Genomic DNA, 13727 nt, shown 5'->3' on the forward strand with positions numbered 1-13727 from the left:
ATTATGATAGCTGTTTACACATATTTACGCATTTTATACTTATTCATGCTGGAACGCGCACTCGGGCATTCGCGTAATCACAAATATAAATTTATTAACAATGTATGGCCCAGAACTCATCTTACAAATTATTTTATGTACATTCATAAACTCGAGACTGATGTATAATGACATCACCAACAGGAACGTAACATCAGTTAACATTTTTTAAAGAATGCAACTATCATTCCCTGAATTATCAGTTGCACGTGTATTGCTATCTTGCTAAAGTATCGGCATATCAGAAAAGCCTACCCTGTCCATATTTGACGTTTTATCTTTTACAACCGAGCTTAAAAATCTGCTAGGCCGTGGGCGGACTGTTCACGTAATTAGTGAAATTTAAAAAAAAAATTATATAATAAAATATTGATACACGATATAATATTTTTTATAACTGTGTTATAATTGAAGTAAATAAATTAAGTGAACAGTAACTTTTGAAAGTGTCAGTTCGGCCTCGTATATACTGTAGATATATTTTTGTAAATGGAATAAAAAAAATCATGTATAGTTACAGATATTTTTTAATGTGTAAATTTACGTGGAAAAAAAACTTTACTACAAAACAGTGTTCGCAGGAATACTGGGTTTGGATTCTTACTCGGGAATTTATGCATTGTGTTGTCCCAGTATCTCCATAGGTACTTAAAGTTATTAGTAAACCGTTCCCAGAATAACTTTCCAGTTTTACTGCGTACATTAACAAGCATAATAAAACAAAATAAAGTCCAATTATTGAATATTTGATTATATTTTCCATGTTAAAATAATTATGTTTGAATGAATCATAAGTTAAAATTAAAAATTATGAGCCAATTTTCATAAGAAATACTCAGTAGGTGTAATCTCAAAAAACGTATTTCATATCAACATATTTCTTGTTGTATTACAAAATATTTCTTGGCAACTGATTTCCAAAGGAATCCATTGTAAAATTTCAGAATTTTTTTTTTCTGTATACTAGCTGCTTGCACTGGAGGTTGGTCTCTCTCTCAAAGTGGTTTCCCATCCGCTCTGCAGGCGAAAGCCTTAGCAGATCTTTAACAAATATCTTCCCCGTTGCCCACTATTCACGAAGCTGGTTGAAATTACTTTTTAATTTTGATTTTTAATGTTGCGTTTGGTTTACGTGTCATGGGAAACGAAGCCATTGCATGAAATATAAGGAATTTAGTAAAGGTACAGCCGTAGTCTATATTAAGAAACCACTGTAACTTTTATTTACCTGTATTGATTTCGAAAAACCATGAAGAACCAAGATTGGGTACAATGAACCGGCAATCGTTCCAGGTTAATCCAGTATTTGAGTTTCATAAGCCATTAAACGTACTTATCTAACACTCAAAACCAGAAATGCTGAGAAATGTACCCACACGAAACACACAGCTGGATCTTATCAGAATCGAAAAAAAAAGTAAATGGAGTGCTATAATTGATTGGTGAAATCTTGGAGGTATACAGTATTTAATTCAGTGGAGAAAGTGCAGTTTCTGTTTAAGAAGTAACTTTACCGATGAATAGAAGCTAAATACAGTGCGCTTTGACACCAACCAACTATTGCACCATATTTCTTGGAAAACTATGCATTGAAACTTAGATTAATATCATTTTTCATAATTATGGAGAAAGTACAGTTTGATTCCAGGCAACTCGTTTAAACGATGCACAACTACGTTTGGTTACCAGTCGTTATATGGCTTCCAATTGTTGCTCAGCATATAAACGCACAATTTAAATAAAAGATAAATAACAGTTGTGTATGTTTAGACGAATCTTGAACTTCATTCACTTTTTATCGGTCAAAGCAGTTCCCAGTTCCGGGCGAACAAGGGCTAAGGCACTTTATTCCGACAGAGACATAGCAGTGGCAGCCAAGGAAGCACTGGAGGAGAATTAGGAAATGAGAGATAGTCTAGTTTTCAGAAACTAACGATTTTTTTTTTTTAATTTTCCCCACGTCTTTTCATCCAGTGTAAGTGACGATCAGGGTGTGGAGAGAAAGGGCGAAACCTCACTTGCAAACGATCGTTGATCACTGGGAAAGTAAAGGAGCGTGGTGGCGTAGTGGTAACCCACTGCACTCGCATTCCAGAGTACGCGGGTTCTGATTCCGATCCGGTCATCCTGATCTCGATGTCCCGTCGTTTCCCGAAGTCACCGGTCTTTATATTCCTATAGAGGACTCTAGGTGCATCTAGGTGCTTTTAGGTAACTCTTGGTGCATCTAAGTGTCTCTAGTTACCTCTTGGCGATTCTTTGTGCCTTTTGGTGCCTCTTGTATCTAGGTGTATCTAAGTGCATCGAATGGCCTTTAAGTGGATTTAAGCGCATCTATATACCACTGTGTGCATAAAGTTTCATCTAGACGCTTCTAGATGCCTCTAGTGGCCTCTTGGTCCTTCTAAGTTCTTCTAGGCGTCTCTATGTTCTCTAGGTGTCTCTATGTTTCTCTAGGTGTCTCTACGCGTATAAAGTAGCCTTTAGGTACCTCTTAGTGCATCTTGATACCTTTAAGTTCCTCTAGGTACCTCTAGGTGCTACTTAATGCATCTAAAAGCATCTCGGTGTCTCAGGTTGCATATAGACGTCTCCATTTACCTCTTGATACCTCTATGCGCCTCTAGATCCATTTGGATACCTCTACGTGCCTCTAGGTGAAACTAGGTTCTCTATGTACCTTTAGGTGTCTCAAAGTATATTTAAGTGCTTATAGATATTCTTTTGGTGCCTCTAGGTATATCAGTGTTTCTCACGGTTCCCTTAGGTGCATTTATGTTCATCTAGGTAACTTAATGAACCTCTAGGTGCCTTTAGGTGTCTCTAGTTGTCTTTAGATGCCTCTGGGTTCAACTAAGTACCTCTTGGTGCCTGTAGGAGCCTCCAGGTGAATCGAGGGTTTAATAGATGCCTTAAGTGCCTGCAGGTGCCTCTAGGTGCCTGCAGGTGCCTCTAGGTGCCTCTAGGTAATCCAGGTGACTAGTCCCTGAAGCTCTCTCTGTTGTACCCCCCTCTGAACTATATATATGTGTATATACATGAACGTGTCGGGGGGGCTGAATTGTATCCCCTCGGAAAGGGTACCTTTCAGGATTTTCTGTACAATGACACAGCAAAAAATAAACTGGAAAGGTACACTTTCCGATTTCTTAAAATGTTTTTGTTTTAATGCAAATATGCACTGGAAAAGTCTCCCCTCGGAAAGGTTAGGTTAGGTTAGGTTAGGTTAGGTTAGAGGGGATAACTTTCACGATTTTAAAGCAGAAAACAATATGCATTTTAAGAAATCGGAAAGGGTACCTTTCCAGTTTCTACCCAGCTACACTACAGCCACCACAAGTCTGAAAGGTACCCTTTCCAAGGGGATACAATTCTGTCGTCCCAACGTGTCGCGCTGTCTGCCGCAGGCGCCCCAAGACGAGCCAGGAGTTCCCGCTGGAGGTTCGCGACGCGGAAGCCGACGTGAACGAGGAGCTGCTGCGCGACTTCAGCGGGGAGCGGACTGGCTTCGTCGAGGTGGGCCCCGACAAGTGGTTCATGCCCAGCCGCTACCGCCGGGAGGCAGCGCACTACTACAACTTCAAGGTCAGGCCGGACGACACGTGGATCGTCGCCTTCCCGCGATCAGGTACACCATCCTCGATACACCAATACAAGTATGGGTGCGTGTAGCCTTCTAATGTACGCGCGTTAGAACTTCTATGACTACTTGGCGTAGTAAAAAAAAAACTTTAATTTTGCATGCAAATATATTTAACATAAATAAAACAATAAAAGGACTGGAGTGATATTATAAATACGGCTGGTAAATAATAAATCCAATGAAAAGTAAAAAAATTAAATAAATACTCAGTTTTCAATTTCAATAAAAGCACGTATTTAAATTAATTATTTAATTTAGTAAAATCATAGAGATAAATTTAATAAATAAATAAAATAAACAAATGAAATAAACAAATATACTATATGTTTATTCCAATTTAACAATTTTAATTAATTATTGAATACAAATGTAATAATTTATAATGCAAAACGGGGACATAATCTCACAAACACTCCCATGAAAACCTAAAAACCTTCCATAGACACTCCATGCCAGCGAAAATGGAAGCTTACAAGCAACCTGACGTCGTTATACATATGGGAACGTAACTTCACTTATATAAATACACTTGCAAATACACTTGAGAAAATTCATAAACACAATTTCTATCACTAATATTCGCAATAAAATCATGTTTATAATTATATGAACTATACCTATAAATTGTATTGCATGTAGCCTTTTTTTATCTTGTAAAAATTTCAATGCATGATGCGCGCGCATTATAAAATTTAACTCTGACCATTTTTTTTATAACGCGCCTATAGAAGTATAACTTCACCACATTGGAACACATATGAGAGTAATAAACGAAACGAAAAATAAAGTCGATACTTAACATTAAATTTCCGTCTTGCATCGATAAAAACATAACCACTTTTTGACAGAACTAAAACTAAAACTGAAGAGATACTAATAGGGACTAGCGGAAACGCCACAAGTTGCAATAGTTTTCTTATTCTGTCTTCGCTTTTTTTCTTTTAAATTCTAAAAAGGATGTCCCAACTCCACGTACCTAACCCCTAGTTACATCTTCGCCTCTTTCTAGGGGAGTTGGGCTCGTGGTGTCACACAAAAAACAATCACAAATGAAAAAAAACAACTTAGTATGACCACACACATATGACTCAGTGTCCCGTCTACGTAATTAGTTTCTCTTACAGAGTGATTTAATACCAACAACCAACGTGTTCTAATACATTTACAGAAATTCGTTGCTTATATAATTTAAGTATTTTTTCTTTGGAATAAATGGGATCGCGTTGGTTGTGTAAAAAGGGGGGGGGGGGGGGGGGGGGAAGCAGCTAATTTCCTTGCCCTGCCCTGGATAAGCCCTTGAAAACAGACAATTCACTGAGCAAAACCTTACAAAACAAACCCAAAAATCAAAAATAGTACATATGATGCTTGCAAGATAGCTGAGTGATGTAGAGTTTTTTTTTGAGATTGTTCTTATTACGAATCTCACCAATTCCTTCATTAAAATAATATTTCTTAGGGGGAAAATTAATAATTCGCTGTAGTGATACCATCAAAATTGATCCTTTTCAAACGAAAAATTATGATCGTAAATATTACTGTAATATACTGAAGTTAAAGCTTTTTGTAGACGTCCGTTTCTTTTTTTAAATTATCTTTTTAGTGTTTTTTTTCATAACGGATGGAGTTAGAGCTTCAACTGCTTTCTCTGCCATTAAGCCCGCTTACATATTTCTCATGACTAACAAAACGAATGTAAACAAGCTCTCACGCATACTCCTAATTACATAGATACATGTTCACAGTTTTAATAGCTAAGATAAATAATGATGGCTGATACTACATATCAGAAAGTGTTTGTTCGAACATATTTATGTAGTTATCTATTTTCTTAATTGGTATTCTAGTCAATTTACTGTTTTGTATGTATTTTCTGTCTCTCTTTTATGTAAACCCTGTTTACACCCTGCGTTTGGAATTTAAAGTCTCCGTGGTTGGCAATCGAATAATTTGAAATAAATAAATAAAATAAAAATGACGTTTCAGTGTCAGCAAATTTATGAGAAACGGGAAACACTTAACGACACAAGCAATGCCGATATCGGTTGTTGCTTAAAATCGTGATTGTTTTCGGTATTTTTGTACAGAGTTTCGTTTATTTTACTGTATTTGCGTGTACCTAGAAACGTAGAAAACGCAAATTGGGAGATTTTTCACTTTTATTTGAAAATGAAAAAAAGATTATTCTCAACTAGATATATATTTTTAAATAGTAACAGCCAAGGTGATGGAATAAAAATTCACTGTGTCCTATACGTGGTCGATGTTGCCCAAATACCGCGCATGCGTAGAGCCACTTTTTTGTTAGTTTCATCCAGATGACGGACTCTTGTCTGGCACCATTTTCTGGGAAACGGTTCGCGAGTTAGGTTACGGCTGTATCCCAGCAAGGCAATGCTTGTTTGTTCCCTTAACTGAACGTCTTGGAATACCACACTAACTGTTGCGCTAGAGTTTAGTTTGCCTGACGTATGGACACAACAAGCTGATGCTGGATGAACTGGAAAATATAATTTGTGTCCAAAATGATTAAGAGAAATTATTTACGGTGCTCCTCCTTAAAGTTTTATCACAGGTCACTTTAAAAAAAAAACGGGCTGAGCCCCTATTGGTAAGTCGTGACTTCAGGCAAAGGGAAGTTTCAGGCTAGTTTTGTAAACTACGCAAGGAACGGAACGACGCAACACGCAACACGCAACCAATGGCAGAATATCACAGTCGTCTACAAAGAAACGCAACTCAATAACTTAAAATTGTAAAGCAGTTGAAGACTAATTTATACCCCTGAGCTTCTTTATATAATTAATATTTATAATGAAAATACAATAAAATGTCAATAATTGGATTTAGAAGTGATTTTACCGTTCACTGTGTAAAAGTTGAACAAGTTTACATATGATGTATTTAATGAAAAGAATATCGCGCTGTCCTATACATGTAACGTCAGCGTCTTTAAAACGGTTTCGGAATACTTCTCTTCAAATGCGGCCGACAAAATCGCAAGCTAAAACGCAAGTAATTTGGAAGTTAAATAATACTTGAGTTGCGTTTTTGTGCTTAGCGTAGTTTATAAACCGGTACTCGAAAATGTGGTTGCTAAACATTTTGCATCTTGCGTTCTTGCGTAGTTTATAAACCTGGCATTAAGAGCCTAATCCATTTCATTAACCTGTCCGTTACTGCTTAAAAAAATTTTACTGGACTGAGAAAGCTTTCCCAAATAAAGATAAGGTAAGTTTCACTTTTTACAACAATCGTTATACACACTGAAGTGAACCGGTGATGTTAGCATCCTAATTATTACTGGTTGAATGACACCCCAATAATGAACTTTGTTTGCACGTAACTGGCTATGCAGTGGTGAAAATATATACGTTGGCATTCCGGCTGATATCTCAACAGCTCGGTATATCAACCAAAGCGGATATGTTACTCCTCGCTTATGGAGCCACGCATTAATTCCATAACTTAAGACAGGTGGGATTTGGAATGTGCTCGCTATAGTTCCATCAAGACTAGGCCTCACGCGCCATGTTAGCTATATAATTTTTCGTCAAAAATAGTTAGGGTATGCTTTTGTTATTCTATCAATATAGCTCTTTTACGTTTGTTGTTTAATCGAAAATGTTGCCACCAGATACTTTCTAAAAGTTATTTTGTGAGTTGTAAATGTAGTAACACTTGATTTAAACTTGCCAGACTTTTAACTGCTAATTATAACTTTAAGTGAAAGTCTGGTGACTGAACTTGTGACGAAACATAAAATGCAAATAGCCCTTAAATAATAGTAATAGCAAGACACTTACACGGCGTGTAAGACCGGAAATATGAAATAGTGATAAATAAACTAAAATTGTAAATCATATATTATTGAAGCGATTTGAAAGGTGCGTGTGTGTGTGTTTATGATAACATATTTGTATAATTTCACTCACTAAACCGTTGAGGTTTATTGGGTTGTCGGCGGTCGTGATGATTGATTTGGCGTCCCAATTACGTGACTAAGACAAACAGTTCAGTGCCCACATCGTAATGTCTTCTTTATGAGCACCGACTCGGAAACTAAGTGATTGATCATCGGCTGATAAGTTTTGATAAAACTGGCACATGCTACCCGTGATCCGGTACTCTTTGACTGTGATAACTTCATTTGTTCATTGTCCATACAGAATGTTTAGTATATCTCCAAACTTAACTCCCGTATTTTGATCATTGATTTCAACTTGGAATCCAAGCTATTTAGAAACCAGACAACATATATATAATTATATATATATATATGTATTCTTAAAATGTACCTGATTCTTAAATTTTTATCACATCCTGTGATTTAACAGTGAGAGAGAAATAATTTAATACATCCAATGGTAAAATGCTACATTGCAAATGGACGGGTCTTTCGGAACCGATGAAACACAAACAAAAAAATTAATAAATCCTCGATCCTAAAATCGCGTGCAAATTCAAAGGAAAATTCTTCTAGCAATTTTCAAGCTAAACTTCGAATTTTCACGGAAGATGAAAATCAGCTCACATGATTAGTCACTGTTTTGCTTAAGTGAACTCAAAACATATACCTGGTGAACTAAACGCTTAGCACTGTTGAAAATTGTCCCAGCCAAATATTATACCACATTTATTCTAGCGTTCTAAAGAGTTCAACGCCGTAGAAAACAGTAGTTAACATTATTCAGGTTCAGCATTTGTTGCTTCCACGACATGACGTTTGACAACGTACTGGGTGCTATAGCTCTAATTACAATTTTAATTATCATTACGTAACGAACTCTTCAGGCAGTGGCGTGCGCAAGGGGAAGGGGGTGGGGGCGGTGATGGAGATATATTACCCCCGAAATCCTAAAAAATCTATTATTTCCACCAACAAAATGAAATAATTTTAAGCAAACAGCGGGCAAAGTAGTTCTATAACACCCCTTCTCCTAATTTCCTTTTCGACCCTAAATAAATTTCTGCGTAAATCCCTGTCTTCTGGGTCTGACTATTGTCTCATCGTAAATGATAACACTGTTTCTACAACTCATTTTCCCAACAGGTTAAAGCCAGTGGTTAAGACGAGTGACGCGTCATCGTTCCTCCGAGTGCTGAGCCGCTCAAGGTGCACCGAGACAATCACGTGATCCGCTCGGAGGTGTTATTTGCGGACGGCTGTAGGTGGGATTGCTACGACCCGTAGCTCTCGCACGGCGAGCGCCGTGCGCTACGAGCGTGTGTTATCTGATAACCTGGACGGTGAGAGGTGGATGAGAGAGAGAGCAAACCAGGCCAGGAAGAAACGCCGCGTAATCATGGTGACGTAATGAGTCACTGAGAGCAGTTGAATCACGGCACATCACAGCATTTATTCCCCCTCCCCCCCCCCCAGGCATCTTAAAATCAAGGTTATAATTAAAAGAAAATTACCGTGTCATACTTCTGAAGAAGCAGTTTCGGCCATGTTGAAAGGCTGGAATTTAGTGACAACATCACGAAGTGGGTTTGGAAACTATTACGACGGACATTTAACTACTGCAAGTAAAGGGTGAACGTTCCATAATATGCATACCGTCTGCAATGCGCCATTTCACTGTAAACCGAAGAAAAAAAATTCTTTTTCCATACATTTCGGGAAATCGTGGGAAAACAAAGGTAATGTTGGCGATCTGAACCCGAGGCTTGTGAAATGCGAATAAACTATCACACACATTTGCGCCACCTGGCTTCATATCATTTTGAAATTAATCATCTTGTGAAATACTTTGCAACTGATAAATTCTTTGAAGAATGACTACAGACGTATTCTTACCCGAGCGTTAATGTTTCGTGTTGTTCCAGTGCCTCCAATGAAAGTTACTTGTAAACAGTTCACTGAATAGCTTTCTAGCATCAACTGCGCACATTAATAATCTCAATTAAAAAAAAGTCAAATCTTTGAATATTCCATTATTTTTTTAATGGTTAAAACATTATGCTTGAATTAAATAAATTAAAATATAAAGTTTTGCACCAATTTTTGTAATAATTAGTCAGTATTATCTCTAAAAACGTATTTCATTTTGCAAAAATAACCATATTTATGTCTTGTGTAAAGTTACAATATCTTTCTTGTAGTATTACAATATATTTGTTTGCAGCTGGTTTCCAAAGGAATCTTTTGTAAAAGTACAGAATTTTTTTTCTATGTAGTACTCGCATTCAACACGACCGGCTGGCCATCCTCATTTCTTCTTTCCACGGTTTCCATAATATCGCACCAATTTTCTGATGGCTCCTTACAATATTCCATAGAACATTCCTTCAACAGTTTACCTGGCTTGCACAGTGTTCACTCGTCTCTACTCTAAAGCTGATCTCACACTACGCATTTCTGCCGATGTGACTTAATTCTTCAGCAGAGTTTATTGGCTGAATATTCTTTCGACTGTTTCTCCTAGCGCGCAAAACGCAGGTCTCTCAAGAATGCACGAAGTAAACGTATAAAAAATCAAACAAGTAAAAAAATTTTATCTAGAAGAAACCACTTAATAGAAATAAACAACCGCTTCGGTTCGACCACAATTCGTGCCATCGGCCTAGCGACGTCGAAGTCGTCGGGATGTTGAGTTCGTTCGCGTGGTTCTACACTTTCTGCTCCTTGTGCTCCTTCGGCGTCCTCTTGTGCTGACGTGTGTTCACATCACCGGAGACTGTTTCGTTCAAAGCGCCGTTCGCATCACAGGAGAATTTGCTCTTTACGCTCTAAAAGGGCAGCACTTCCTAATCCTGCTCTCTGAGGTTGAATTAGAAAAACAAAATTGCGAGAAATAAGCTCTCTTGGCTTTTGAGGCTGAGTCGCGTCAAAGTAGTAGTGCATTGCAACAGAGATTTTCAGTTTTGAGAATCTCTCGTCAGCTGGGCTCTGTGTGAACTCGCCAAGGATCGTATTAAATTACGAGATGCTGTCTCCCATTGACTTATAACACCTTCCAATCAGTGGTGGGTTTTCCTGCCATCAGCTTCTGTACTTTTCACGAGTCTAGGAGATTCTTCCTAAAATGAAATATGTAATGAGAATGTTAGGTCAATGATATTTAGAAGCTTTCTTACATCATGACAATGTCTAAAATATCGCCACTAAATTTTTATTCACAACTCTTTATTTTATGAATGAACGAGCGAGGGACGAGCTTCGGATGTTTTCGGAGACTGATTGGGTTTCAATTAATCGCAGGCTGGCCAACGAACACGACCTATGACCAAACATACTAATGTATTTCTATTCTAAAATTTATATTTGTAATTCTCGTATTTTTGTGAAATTTTTAGGTTTTAACTGTTTATAATTAATTTGTTTATTAAAAAATTCACATTAAAATTAAGACAGGCATGTGTGCCTTAGGATAATTTTAAGTAGCTATACACACTTAATGTAAAAATGGGTGAACCTGGTTATATTGTTTCTTAATGTCTTGCTTTTGATTTTTTTCTGCTATGTAAAGTTTTTATTTTTCACAGCCTTACAGTTTCTACTTCAGTAAAAAGCTCTACGGAATGTATTGCATTAGTCAAACAATGTGAGTGTGGAGTCCACGGGTGACAAAAGTGAAACTTCTTTATTATTATAGTATTAGGTATACGAAACATAATTATCTTTGGATGAGGTCACAGTTCAAAAAATATATGCAAGTATGCGATGCGCTTAGTTATGCTATTGGGCAAGTATACTTACTAGTGTGCATGTATGGTGCGACATTTGTACCTTTCCTCTGCCGTTTTCTCTAGCGGTTCCCCCACAACGTACCTAACTATTCCCCTCCTCTCCCGGTTCCCCCATCACATACCTAGCTATTTCCCTCCCCTCCTGGTTCCGCCACCTCGCACCTAACCACTCCCTCCTCTCCCTGTTCTTCCCATCACGTACCTAACTATTCCCCTCCTAACCCGGTTCCCCCACCACGTACCTATTTCCCTCCTCTTACGGTTCCCCCACCACGTATCTAACTATTCCCCTCCTATTACGGTTCCCCCACAACGTACCTATTCCCCTCCTCTTACGGTTCTCCCACCACATACCTAACTGTTCCCCTCCTAACCCGGTTCCCCCACCACGTACCTAACTATTTCCCTCCTCTCCTGGTTCCGACACCTCACACCTAACTACTCCCCTCCTCTCCCTGTTCACCCATCACGTACCTATTCCCCTCCTCTCCCGGTTCTCCCACCACGTACCTAACTATTTCCATCCTCTCCTGGTTCCGCCACCTCGCACCTAACTACTCCCCTCCTCTCCCTGTTCACCCATAACATACCTATTCCCCTCCTAACCCGGTTCTCCCACCACGTACCTAACTATTCCCCTCCTCTCCCGGTTCTCCCACCACGTACCTAACTATTTCCCTCCTCTCCTGGTTCCGCCACCTCGCACCTAACTACTCCCCTCCTCTCCCTGTTCACCCATCACGTACCTATTCCCCTCCTAACCCGGTTCTCCCACCACGTACCTAACTATTCCCCTCCTCTCCCGGTTCTCCCACCACGTACCTAACTATTTCCCTCCTCTCCTGGTTCCGCCACCTCTCACCTAACTACTCCCCTCCTCTCCCTGTTCGACCCATCATGTACCTAACAATTCACCTCCTAACCCGGTTCCCCCACCACGTACCTAACTATTCCCCTTCTCTCCTGGTCCCCCCCCCCCCGCACGTACCTAACTATTCCCGTCCTCTCCCGGTTCCCCCACCTTGTATTCACCTCATGCGATCGGAATTTTCGTTACGCTCAAAAATTGAAGTCACTTCAAAAGTGCATTAAGGATATCTTCTCGCTGTGCTGTGAGGCCGCGCTGTTGCTTGCAGGCACCACGATGATGCAGGAGATCCTGTGGCTGCTCGCCAACGACCTGGACTTCGAGAAGGCCCGCAGAGTGCCGCAGATGAAGAGGTTCCCCTTCCTCGAGTGAGTGCAGTCTGTCCTAGCCATGGAGGTATAAGTCAATGGAGTGGGCGTGTGTGTTCTGAAGTTGAGGTCACTCTGGTAATGGATTGGTCGGCATAACAAACCATAGCTGCATGAAGGCCAAAGCTAAAAGATTGTTTAATAGCTTGAAAAGAACTCGTCAGGTAAAAATGTAAAAAAAATAATTCACGAAGTGAGTTTTGTTACACGAAGATGTCAATAACACATCAGCAAAGAATCACTTTTAAACTTTATTATAAAAAATGTTTTGCTGTCCTGATGAAAAAGTGAGACGTGGGATCGTTCTCATTTTAACCTCAATTATTATTAATATGGCAAAGATTAGTTCGCCCATTCCATAACTTCTTACTTCCAATGTTCATTCTCTTCTCCAAACTTTTAGAGCCAATCCTTCAAAAAGAAACATAATTTACAATAAAATGGGAATGAAGAATATAATCTTCATTCTGGTATACACCCGGTTAGATTGACAGAACATATCAAGAAAAGTAGTTTCTCGACTGAAAATCGTATCAACAGCTCTGTGTTTGAAATTCTTGACTTGAAAATTAATTTCGTTTTTCGTTAAGAACGCGCATAACGCGCATTTTAATCATTATAGCCACATTTCTGATTTACATTTCCAAGAATGTAACCGTTTGAAGGTCATGAGGGTCGTGACGGTGCGATTAAGGGGCCCGCCTGGTCGGGTGCCCGAGCTCTAAGAGCGCGGGGTCGCGAAGGGCGACACTGGCTTGTGCATCACACGCCTCTTCGCCTCTACGCGCCAGGCACATAACTGTCGTGCGGCCTTTGCTTCGATAACGCAGGTGGAATATTAGACCACTTTCAGATTCCACTGGTTGCACGGAAGTGTGTCGAGGAGTGTAGCGATGTAGCAGATGACTGGGAACCGCCTGAACCCCTTCACACGCAGTCAACTCGTCCGCTCTGGCGGGTGGCCAATAGGCGCCTGTGCCGCTCGTGTTCTCATCCCCACAAGTAGACTCAACCACATCCGGCCACCACACCAGTCACCCAGTTGAGTCCACCGAGGTCGTAATGGAGGGCGTTCCACCTGTCGGTTTCAATGTGGAGCAGTTTATAGAAGATA

General features: G+C 39.4%; 1 protein-coding gene across 4 annotated transcripts in view; it reads left to right on the forward strand.

Moving 5' to 3' along the window:
* LOC134530819 (sulfotransferase 1C4-like) overlaps positions 1-13727 on the forward strand; it is a 47928-nt gene that overhangs the window by 14072 nt on the left and 20129 nt on the right. For 3 of the 4 annotated variants that reach the window (XM_063366063.1, XM_063366062.1, XM_063366061.1), the window contains exons 2-3: positions 3447-3667; positions 12514-12613. In XM_063366063.1, the coding sequence (XP_063222133.1) occupies positions 3447-3667; positions 12514-12613 (321 nt within the window). Of the gene's footprint in view, positions 1-906; positions 3668-12513; positions 12614-13727 lie in introns of those variants that run through there. The other variant, XM_063366060.1, reaches the window with a different exon arrangement.

Source organism: Bacillus rossius, chromosome 3 (assembly GCF_032445375.1).
Source record: "Bacillus rossius redtenbacheri isolate Brsri chromosome 3, Brsri_v3, whole genome shotgun sequence".
Taxonomy (NCBI): Eukaryota; Metazoa; Arthropoda; class Insecta; order Phasmatodea; family Bacillidae; genus Bacillus; species Bacillus rossius.